The 12,468-nt window shown below is 34.4% G+C and overlaps 1 protein-coding gene across 2 annotated transcripts in view; it reads left to right on the top strand.

Annotated features, from left to right (window-relative positions):
- TBC1D32 (TBC1 domain family member 32) overlaps nucleotides 1–12,468 on the top strand; it is a 130,671-nt gene that overhangs the window by 23,948 nt on the left and 94,255 nt on the right. Inside the window, exons 10-13 of one of the 2 annotated variants that reach the window (XM_010965489.3) lie at nucleotides 536–680; nucleotides 3,023–3,082; nucleotides 8,599–8,689; nucleotides 10,065–10,205. In XM_010965489.3, coding sequence (XP_010963791.2) covers nucleotides 536–680; nucleotides 3,023–3,082; nucleotides 8,599–8,689; nucleotides 10,065–10,205 — 437 coding nt within the window. The remainder of the gene's footprint in view (nucleotides 1–535; nucleotides 681–3,022; nucleotides 3,083–8,598; nucleotides 8,690–10,064; nucleotides 10,206–12,468) is intronic. The other variant, XM_045524458.2, reaches the window with a different exon arrangement.

Raw genomic sequence — 12,468 nt, forward strand, 5'->3', positions numbered from 1 at the left:
AAAATTAGGAGTGTTACTGTTCACATACATTTCAGAGAGCAGAGACAGTCCTAACTGGTTTATGTGATCAGGAAAGGATTACTAGTTTATTTTTCAGCTTTCCGTGTTTTGTGCTTAGCTATGTGAGTAGCTTTGTGCAGGTATCATTTTATATCATTTAATTATTACAACAAAGTAAAAAGAGAGTGTGGTAGCCTCAGATTCTTTTATTACTGGTCTTTGCTACTTTGGTCAAGTTCCTTAAATGTTCCTTAAGCTTTTCCCTTTTTAGTTCTAAGATTTTTAGTAAGATTTGTAAGAGTAACTGTGGATCTAAAAATGAAAGTTAAATTTGGATAGCTAGTGTTGAAGTAGAAAGAACATGTTTTTAGAGTAGAAAAAATTGGAAGTGAATCCCACTTCTGCCATTTACTGAAATATAAAACATGTTGTTTCGAAAGATTACTTTATCATTCCATAAATATAAGATATCACTAGTATTATATATAATAGCATTTATTTTTTTCTAAAAATCACTTCTTTCTCAAACTTAAAGGTACATGGAAGAAATTGTGGAAAGTACTTTGTCTTTATTATCAGTTAAACATGATCAGAGCCATCTTGTCTCACAAAAGATTTTGGATCCGATATACTTTCTTGCATTGGTTGATACCAAGGCTGTGTGGTTCAAAAAGTGGATGGTAAGAAAATGTGGAATGTTTTTATACCTTTCATTGCAACTGCTTTATTGTTTCAAAGAATAGCTGCTGTTTGAGTGTTTGCTGTATGCTAAGAGTTCTAATTACTTTTACGTGTGTTAACTCAATTCTTACAACAATCAATGAGATAGGTGGTATTATTACTCCATTTTACAGGTGTAGCAGCTGAGGCATAGAGAGGTAACGTGCTCAAGATTGTTTAGTAACAAGTAAGTGACAGAGCCAGAATAGAATTTTAAATGGTACTTCATTTGACTTTATTAAACTGAATGACCTATCCAAAATCATGTCTTATTTTAAAAACAGCAAATTTTTTAAGCAGATGTAGTAGAACATTAAGGGTTCAACGCTCACTTTTCTCTGGCTTAGATGTCTGAAAACGTCTTTTCATTTGCCACCTCCTGAACCTGCAGTTTGGAAAATGTGTTTTTTACCTGAATGCTAGTGATTTCCTATGGAGCTCACCACTGTCCTGGAACTGAAACTATTACAAGAGCCTTGTACTGTTTCCTCCTTCACCTGCTGTTGAATAAGAGTGGTCTTTGTCTGGCAGTAGTGGTAGCCGTGTTGGCTTGCGTTCTTATATCTTTGTCCCTCTCAACCTGTATTTATTGCAGTGGGGAAGGGAGAGATTGAGGCTGTGACTTGGCATGCAAAGCAGTAATGTGTTCATTTACTGCTTAGCACAATTTGCACAATTTGGCATTATGTAGCTGATGGCTTTTTTTTTTTTTTTTGCCTTTTATTTAAACTGTATATAATGCCCAATTAACCAAAACAATTTTGTTTAGTGCTTAGCACTTACCTCTCCTGTGTGGTATACGTTTGATAAATGCTTGCTCAGTGTAATTTAACCTGAACCTTTTATTCCTCACATCTAACACTTAACCATTTTCTTTTTTTTACTATTAAATTACACCATATTGTAGAAAATATGCAAAATATGAAAAAGCAAAATTAAAATTAAATTTCTCTAATTCTATAACATAGGGATAACAGCTTTTAAGATTTTTGTCTTATATAGTTATATGCTTTAAAAAGACCTAGAAGGTAAATTTTAACAAATCATAGCCTATCCTAAGAGTTTATAATTAACTTTTTCCCTTAACATTTTTATTGTCACCACCTGATTCTTAAGAGAATGAGACACATCATAGGAAAACTAACCTATAGAAAATTATTAAATCAGCTCCCCAAGTGTGGTCCAGTATTCATAAAAATTTATCGTATTCTTTTCCACTCATAATAAGGCAGATGGTGGCATTAATGTAATGGACCAGGCAGTGAATATTTCTGGCTTTGTGGACTGTCTTGTCTTTGTTGCAACTACTCAACTCTCTGTTGTGGCACATAAGCATCCGTAGATAATACACAAATGAAAGGCTGTGACTGTTACAATAAGACGTTTTTTACCAAATCAGATGGTAGCTGAATTTGGCCTGAGGGTTGTGGTGTGTTGACTCTGGTCTAAGGGATATGCTGTGAGGTTTTCTTTTCAGAGCATGGTCAACAGTTTAATTGTAGATCAACATGTTTCTCTTACCAAACCTGAAAAAAGGCTGACTGGGTTTTTAAAAACATTTTAAGCCTCAAGGGTTGAAACACACAGAATTTTGATTAACCCCCAATTAACCGAAACTGCATTTAATTAATTTCTATTCCCTGCATTTCTAATAGTTTTTACAGAATATTATTTATTTTTTTAAGTAAAATGAAGAAACTACATTGAAGGCTAATTATATTGAACATCAGTAATACTTATATAAACTTTCCCCTTGCTTTGTGCAATGCATAAAAAGAATATTTTAATTCGATCTATGCTTAGCTCTAGGGAGAGAGTTTTTTTTGGCGTTTTGAATAATTTATAAAATATGATTGGCAGAGAATGATTAAGATACTGTCCCTTCAGAGCATTCAACCTTGGCAAATTCCTGCTTGTGTAAATAGTACAGTATCCTCTTCGTTGTGCAAGTTGTGAATTCCCACCTCTTCCGCTCCCACTTCTTAATCTTTCCTTTAGGCTCTGTCATACAGTGGTAGTCAGATATGTTTTTGGTTCTAAAATAACTTAGCATGGTAACTGGACACAGCTGAAGGATAGAATGTTTTCTACTAGCCTGTTAGTAAATGATCATTTTTATATAAAATGCATTCTTGTGATTGCTATGCCCATAATTCATTGTGTATGAAAAACCTTTTGCACTGATGACAAAAATTTAAACAGTTATTGTGTAAGTTATATTATTGTAAAGAAATGGTGCAGGAAAAATAGATTTTGAATGGTTTAGCTTGAGTATAAATATCATTTTGCTCCTAATTTTTAGCACGCATATTATAGCAGAACTGCAGTACTAAGACTTCTTGAAAAGAAATATAAACCTCTGGTAAGTCTGTATTTCTATTCTTATGTTGAGAAATAATATCATAACTTGAATGTGCAGAGATGAGTGATTATATTGGATAATGAAGCAATCCCCCTTTTATGTAACTTTTAAACTACCATTCTGTGAAGTGTAAAAGGATAAAAGTAGAAATTTACAGTACAGTCAGGATAACAATTAGGAAATTCATAACTTTGTAGTAAATTGGGCTGCTAACAAGCTAGTTTGGGCTAAGCTAAATTTTTCAATATTATCATATAGTTTAATTTAGATCAAGTATTTGTAGGGGAGTTAGTTTAAATTTTACCCATGCTTTAGACTGAAGGTTAATTGAAAAAACTCAGAATGGTAAATGCTTTTGTATTAGCAAAAATTGATTCGGGTTACACTAAATTTAAACTAATACTGTAAAATATATTAGTAAAATTTTCTACATTTATTGCTATTAGTAGAAGGACACGTAAGGGCACTGAAAGGAATTGTAATCAGCAAGTCTAACAAATATTTAACAAACATGAAAAATGTGAAATTAAAGTATTTAAAGTTATGCTGTGACTTTGAGATAATAAATATGGTTTACCATAGTTATGTAGAATCTTGAGTTTAGAAGTGAGGTGAAGGGAAAGATTTCTGGAATTGTGAATTTTAGGAAGAGTGCAATAGAACATAAATTGAAAAGTGGAACAGTAGTTGAGAATAGAGAGAACTGAACTTCAGAAAGGAGAAGAGAGACTGAATAATAGGACAGAAATTTATTTGTAAAGGTAATGGGTATTTAAAAATCCTTAGAGACACTGAAAAAAAGTCTTTCCACATTACTCTCTCATTTCCATTTTGAATGAAAATTTGTTGTTGCCATATAAGCATAGAATGATCTTGTTAGAGAAAGGGTGGAAAACCAAGAACAGAATTTTTTTCCTCCCATGACCTGACATAGATAACTCACTGTTGCTGTCACAGAGGCCCTCGTGGAAGTATTTTAAATGTTTCTTACAGATTAACCCTTAAAATCTGTTCCTTATTTGAAAAGTTAATTGTACTATACTCAGTTCTTACCCTACAAATAGTTACTTTATTATCAACTCAAAATTCTGTCAATCTGTTCAAATATATTCATGTACATAATGAGTAAACCTTGCATGAGATTTCATCTTAAACATCATTTTTAAAAATTGAAATGTTATTGATTTACAATGTTTCAGGTGTATAGCAAACTACAGTTGTACATATATATTATTTTTCAGATTCTTTTCCATTATAGGTTATTGCAAAATTATTTATGGTGTGTGTGTATGTACTTCATATATATATATAAAGTAAATTTGACCCAACTTTTGAAAAGAAACATTGGGGAAAATAGAAGTCATATGTATTTGTCCCCATTTTCTTTTTAGAATTGAAGATAAGATTTTGTACATCTGCATTGGGAACTGTGAACTGCTCTATGGATGTCTTTTGTTTTATAAGAGATCCTTACATAAGAACTAAAGTCATAGCAGTCTGTTTAGTATGAGTATCTGCTAAAGCATTTCCTCTAGGTTCTAATCAGGGCTGTCTGATAACATTTTCTAAACAGTGAAACATTTGCATTGTCCAGTAGGGTAGCCATTTGGCTGTATGCATCTACTGAAAATTTAATGTGATTAGGGAAACTAAGAGACTGAATTTTAAATTTTCTTTAATTTTAATTAATTTAAATTTAAAACTAATATGTGTCAGTCGCTACTCTATTTTTGCAGTTCTGTTCTGTCTGTGACACAAGACATTTTCAGTAGGTAGCATTGGGCAACAAATCATGTATGTACTGTCAGTTTTTTAAAGAGCTATCTAAGGAAGTTGAGAGCTTTGTTTTCATAGTGTTGAAAAATCATAAACTATTTGAAAAGCATTTTGGCTATCACATAAATATTTAATCTTTTTTTTTTTTTAGTAATTTGAATCTTTGTCCACTCTATCTTAAGATTGCCAGGCTTTTTTTTTTAATGGCTAAGTAGTACTCTATTGCGTATGTGTGTGTATATATGTATATATACACCACTACTTCTTTATCTAGTCTCTAGTCATCTGTTGATGGACATTTAGGTTGCTTCCATGTCTGTGGGGAACTATATTTAGTATCTTGTAATAACCTATAATTAAAAAGAATATATATATATATATAACTGAGTTACCATGCTGTACACCAGAAACTAACACAATGCTGTAAATCAACAAAACTTCAGTTAAAAAAATTTTTTTAAAAATCAAAAACTTAAAAAAAAAAAGGATTACCAGGCTTGGACCTGACAGGGAACCTCACTTTTAGCTGCCTCTCTTCCACCCAGGAGAGAGATTGACCTCTTCCCAGAACAAGAGCTGGGAATACAGGGGATGTGGTCTGACAACCCAGGATCTTCTGGCTCTCTCTCATTACTCTCTTCTCCATGTATCTCTAAACCGAGGGAATGGCTTCTGAAAAGTTTTTATGTAGTACATTTCTTATTTTTCTTGCCCTCTTAAAGTCTTTAAAAAATATTGACAGCTAGTTTATTTAAATTCCCATTTGGCTTTTCCAACTCTACTGTTTTTTACACACACATTCCCCTTCAATCTTAGTGGTTACCAGTGAAGTGAACTGGCTGGTATATATTTCCTAGTGAAGGAAAATAGTATTAAATAAAATCCTGAATTTTCCAGCAAGTTTAATCTTTCCTAAGACTTAGAAAAACCATACTTTATACACTCAACTTGACTCTTTAGTGTTTAAATTTACCTCCTATAGATCTGCTTTCTGCTCCTGCAATTTAAAGGAGATATTATATGATGTGATTGCTCCTCTTCTGAGATGTATCTTTTCCTGTTATTGTTACCCCTTATCAAAAGGTGGCACATATGAGAAGTGAGGGGAAGGAGTAGAAGGAACAGAAGTGAGTTTAAGTGAATGGTGAAGATAAAGGTTGGTGGAGATAAGTTCAAGGAAGATTGGGTTTCTGAAGGTTTGGAAGTGGACTGAAGAGTGTCTGAAAGAGATTATCTTGGAGATAGTACTGTGAGTTCTCAGAGAAGCTGAGTGTTCTTTTTGTCTTTTGTCTGTTACTTCTTTAGAGACTCTCAAGAATGTTTTATTTGTCATGTCAGAAGTTCCTCATAATGGCAGTTGTTCTAAGTCATTTTTTATTATTTCTGTTTACCAACATATGTGTAAGAATTAGGATTTTACAAGTAAGTTCATTTAGAAAGTAGTTCTGTCAAGAATAGGTTGTAAGACAAACTCATGACAAACATGAAACAGATCACTATACTTTAGGATAGAAGTGTGTGCTTACGAATGGTGTGTCTCAGATTCTGAGTAAGCAGAAGCTAGGAGCGGGGTGTATGATTGGTGACATGATAATCATTGATTCCACTCTTTGAAGAATTGACAAGTCAGGGAATGTCCTCATGAAATTTCTGTAGGTGTCTCAGGGCATTTTGACCAATTGCCTTTGCATAAGTTTGTTGCTGGTAGCCACTCCTCTCAGGGTTGACTTGGATTGGATTGACTGGAGTAGAGACTTGTTGGACTATGCCTGCTTCTGTTTCCTATAAGCGTGCCTTTATATATTCAGAAGATGTAAGCTAAACCAAAACAAAACAGGAGTTAAGAGTCAGTACAAGTAACAACGAAAGCAAAATAAGTGCAGGCAGAACAAGTAGGTTAATAGCAAAAATATTGACCAAATGGTGCTTCTCCAAAACAGAAGGCTACTTTGTACAAAGATGTATTTTAATACAGATCTGAGGATGATAAACTATAGCAATGAAAGCTCAAAAAAAACAAGTTGGAGCTCAGATCATTGTTGAGACAGACTCATGTGGTGGCAAATCTGAAGGACTATCAAGTTTGGAACTCCAGGGCCCAGTGAACACTCTTCTTTGAGGATCCCGTAGAGTGATGCCAAGTGAGAGTCCTTAAGGTAATCTTTATGGAAGCTGCAGAATTGTTGAGGATTAAGGCTGCTGTTCAGTATCTGAAACAATGTATGAAGCTAAATCTATTGCTTAATTAGGCAAAACATTGTTAATACAGGGTTTTGGGAAAACTTGGAACTGAGGGATGGATGGTCTCTCAGAGGTGAGAGTGAGTTCATGCCAACTGCAGATTTCGCAGAATTTTTCTGTTGTTGGCTGACTTTTAGAAGCAAGGAGCTAACTGACTGGTTTACTTCAGAAGTATATTCATTGAGATCTGTTGATTGTATTGATTTACAAGGTTTTAAACTTGTTCTAGATACCTGATACGATGGTTATATACAAATATGGTTCTAGTTTTTATCTGTAGAACAATTGCTCATTTCCGAGGATTGTGGGGAATTTTTTATTAGTGAATAGGTGTTATCCTGGAAAAGTGGGGGGATGTGATTAAGGTGAGAAAGTATTTCAGGGCCATGGAGTAACATGTTTAAAGGCTTTAGAGATTGGAAAACACATAGTCTACTTGAAAACTGCACATATTTTATATGATTGGACATAGATTGCTAAGAGAAATGTGAATTAGTATTAGGGAAATTTCCTGAAAATCAGTTCCCTGAAAGCTAATATTAAGTAATGATGTTTTTCGAAGAGTTCTTAGATGCTTTAAATTGCATCTGTGCCAGTTGACCTGTTTACTTCATTCTTAAGCATAACCATACCCTTCTAACCTGAAAAAGAATTCATTCTTGACTCTAAGATCCCACCCCTATTTTAATTAATTTTTCCCATGGCCAACCTTCTGAAAATGAAAATTATACAGCTAGCCTTTACTTTTTTAGTTCCTATTCCTTTTCCTTATAGTTTGGTTTTATTCCCCAAACTTCCCTGAAACTGATCTTTTCAAGGTTACCAAAAATAGCCTTATTACCAAATCTAACAATTATCATTCCTCATCTCACAGATGGCCTATATTTTATTTGAGAGTTAGAATGAGAGGGCATCTACAGGAAGTATGTAGGTGCAGAGGAAAGGGAGATCTCTGCTTGTGGAGGACGGGAGAAGGAGGTAGAATAAAGACTATTGGAGAATCACTGGGTATAGTAGTTGGAGATCTGAACTTTGAATTGAGATTTTTCCATATCAGTTTTTAGCAATTCTGGTAAATTGAGATGGAAATAAAGGCCAGATCCAGTTCATGTTTCTCGGGCTAAGTTAGAAAGAAAAGACTCTTAGGCAAGGGAACTGGGGATACTAGCAAGAGAATTTTTAATGTCATGGCCAGAATTTTTGCATATTTCACTATAAAATGTACATGTGCATTTTCATCTTGACACCAACATTATAACAATACTGTATTTGTTGGTCTACAGGTATTTTCAGTGTTTTCCAGAATGATGCCATAGTTAAATTTAAAATGTAGCTGGGGAGGCTGAGCTTCAATGGCCTGGAAAGGTGCTATTCTAATATTCTCAGTATTTTTCTTATGTGCTTTCCCAGCATATTTGCAGCCTTGATTCACTTCTTTTAATACATGGACTTGTGGGCTGCAAACTTCCAGAATTAATAAGCTGTTATTATTTTGGTAGATAACTACAGCAGTTCAGCAGTGTGTTCAGTACTTTGAGTTGTGTGAAACCATGAAAGCTGATGAGGCTTTGGGACGTTCAAAGCCTTATGGTGAGTACTATGTTCTGTTACATTTTAAAAATGATACGTTTTATTAATCAAAAATAACTTAGTAGTATCTTTTATTTTTAAATAGCATGATAAATTAGATTGCTTTTGATAATGTAAAATGTTTTCCACAAATTTAAGCTATACCATAATGATGACTTTTTATATCAGCTCTGCACTTGAAATTATTATGGTAATTCTTACCTTCTGCAGTTCTTCAGTTCAAACCAGGGTGTATGTCCTCGTCTGTTATACTGCAGTAACACTCTAGAGGAGGAAAGGATGAACAGTGTATCAGACATTTATGTATTTTAGAGGGAAGAACATTTCTATAAAATACTGTTGTTGCTAGACACTTCATCCCACCTTGTGATCCTTCTCTGCTTATCCTCAGTCTGAGCTAAAATAATCCTAGATGTTTCTTAATCTGGCCCTAACATCTCTATCCAATCTTATGTCTATTATTGATTAATGTGAATCTTCTCTTAGAAGACATACCAGTGCCTGTATACCTTTGTTATCCCTGCTCCTACGGCCCCTAGTCACAATCCTGAGCACAAATATAAATCTTACTGTAAAAGAATAAACTTTATTTTAAAATTTTCAAAAGGACTGCTCTGCTTACTCTGAATTTTTATTGCTCTGTTTTCCACATGCATATTTGATTACTTTTCCTGCTTAAAACCCTTTAATAACATCCCAGTTGCCTCTATAATAAAGCCCATATTCCTTCTGCAGCTAAATCCTCTGTGATCTGCCACTGCTGCCCTCTAGTCTCTTGTTTCTCCTACTTATCCCTCCCATACTCTCTTCATAACAGACTATTTGCTATACTCTGAATTTCATGCTTCTTGGTTTTTGACACCAGTAAATAGTTCAGGGTCTTATACAAGATAGGTACTCAGTAGATCTTGAATGTACAGATGAATGAGTGAATGAATGATGTATATTAGAAGGTGTGTATATTTTAGAGATTCTAATTTCATTTGTAAACATGGTTATAAATATGATCTTTTGTAGTACTGGCTTTTAACTGGTAGAATTAGGCAGTAACTAATGTTTTCCATTGACTTCCTTTCCTCCTTAAATTGAAATCCTTCTTTGCGATGACAAGTAACTAACAATCTTACAGTATTTGTTTTAGAATGAACACTGTATGCCTATTACACTTTTCTGAGGCTTATTAAATTTTACAATGAATGCTTTTCCTCAGAGATTTAGGTGTGTTGAAGTATCTTGGGAAGCAGTAAAGTATTTTTTTTTTATACCAAGTGTCTCCATTACAGACGGCAGCCTTGTTTAATGTTCAGAAGGGAATGAAGACAGGTACTATAAAATATAATGCCATTAAAATAAATGTAATTGTTTCTCTTTTAAGGGAACAAGCAGAAAACTTTCTACTACTCAGGACAAGAATTACAGTATATTTATTTCATTCACTCACTGTGCCTTTTAGGAAGATTATTGATCTATACACAAGGCAGGAAGTTATTTCCTATAAAGCTGAAGAATAGGAAAGGTAAGTGCAATTTGGAGACGTGAGTGTGTTCAGGTATGGTAAAATTTGTGCTGTGGATTATTAAAGATGGAGGTTTGGCTTGGTCTCTCCTAGGGTACTAAGCAGTATATACCTTTTGGTCTGCTGACAGGCTTTTACATACCTTGAAGAGTGTACTTCAAATTTTTTTTCAGTTATGTACTTCTTCCTACATCTATATTCTTTCTATTTTCCCTGCCTTTAATATTTTCCATATTTTCCCTCTGCCTTTCCAAATCCTAGACATACTGGAGCTAGAACTGGAAGTCCTTGTCAAAGTCCTGGTTCCCCTAAACACTAGCTGTGATCTTTTGGGCAAATCACTTAATTGTTTCAATTTCTTTATCTGTAAGAATAGAATAATATCATTGCTGGACTCAGGGAATTTTTGAGATGATCAAAGAGATGAGGTTGGGAATAGTGATTTATAAACTTCAAAGCCCTTTATCATTTGATATGTTATTATATTATTGTTGCCATAATTCCCACTTTTAAAGTTTTCTCCTTCAAACTTCACATGCTGTTACTTCTTTTCCTTACCTCCGTTAAAACTTTGTCTATGTTAGGAATGTAGTGTAGAGATCAGCAAACTTTTTGTAAAAGTGCCAGAAAGTAGATGTTTTGGGCTTTTTGGACCACTCACTGTCTCTGTTGCATATTCTGTGTGTGTGTGTGTATGTTCATGCATGCATATGCATGTGTGCAAAAAAGTTAACACATTAGGTCAGAGACTGTTTAGAAAGGCCTGCTTGCAGGGTTGGACCTTGGTTGACATCTAGGAACTTGGATTTTTCACTATTGCCAGAACTAGTAAGAGTGGCTCACTGTGCTTAAAATGTTAATACAAATAATGTATTTTATGCTGAAAAGCTGCTTTCCTTCTGGGAGTCTGAAATTCTGGTGTTTGTTGGCTAGAGGGTGCTTACATGATCAGCCTCCAGTAAAAACTTCGCACGTTGAGTCTCTAGTGAGCTTCCTTGGTAGATAACATTTCACATGTGTTGTCACATGTGATTCTTCTGGAAGAGGACCCTTGGATAGTGTTACCTGGTTTGCTCTGGACTTTACCTTACATGTCTTTTCCCTTTGATTTTTGCTTTGCATCCTTTTGTTGTAATAAATCATAGTTGAGAGTACTATTATGTGTTCAACTTTATTAGTTTTCCTCGGGAATCAGTGAATCTGGCCATGGTCTTGAGGACCCTGATACATTATACACTTTTTTCTTTTTTTTTGAGAGGGGAGGTTATTAAGTTTACTTATTGATTTACTTGATGGAAGTACGGGGGATTGAACCAGAACCTCATGCATGCTAAGCATGCACTCTACCACTGAGCTATACCCTTCTCCCCTCACATATCTTTTAAAAATGGAAAAACCATTCTTAGCTTGTAAACCTTACGAAACCAGGATATGATGGCTCTAGTTTCCCAGTCCTGTTATAAAGCGTCTTCATTTTGAACATTTTATACTGTTTCCTAGTTTTACTTAAACCTTATCTCCTTGGTTAAGTTGATTGTGGGCTCCTAGAGAAAAAGTGTTTTAGGTATTTTTATTTCCCATGGTACTGCCACATAATCCTAGGTGTAATGGGCACTCAGAGAAATGGCTTTCAAGAAAAGAGCTACCATCTTATGGGTTATTCTGAACTTTATAGAAATAGAAAGATTAACGTACACTTGTGATGTTTCAGGTATTCAACTTAAATTTATATGTCTATCATCTAACTTATTTAGCACTTTAATTGACTTTTGACACCTACATTTGGCCTATCAGATAACTGGTCATCTCAAAACTTGAGAGGTCTATTCTACTGTGTTAGTAGGTCAGCATTCACTTTTAAGTTTCACATGTGCCCTCACCAGAGATTTTTTATGTAAGCTTCTATAGCAGGTGTTGATAAACTACAGCCTACAGGCCAAATCTGATACACTATTCTGTATGGCTTATAAGATTGGCTTGTATGTTCTTAAATTATTGGGAAAAACTTATGTGACATGAAAAATATATAAAAATCAAATTTTAGCATACATAAACTTTTATTGGAAAACAGCCACACTCATTCACTCGCACCTTGTCTATTGCTACCTTAGTGCTTCAACAGCAGGGTTGAGTATTTGTGAAAGAGACCGTTTGGCCACAAAGCCTACACTGTTCACTATCTGATTAAGAAAAAGTTTGCTGACCTCTGTTCTACAGTCCTATATGGATGAGTGAGCTGGACCAACATATTAAGCTGAATTTT

This window comes from Camelus bactrianus, chromosome 8 (genome assembly GCF_048773025.1).
Source record: "Camelus bactrianus isolate YW-2024 breed Bactrian camel chromosome 8, ASM4877302v1, whole genome shotgun sequence".
Lineage (NCBI taxonomy): Eukaryota > Metazoa > Chordata > Mammalia > Artiodactyla > Camelidae > Camelus > Camelus bactrianus.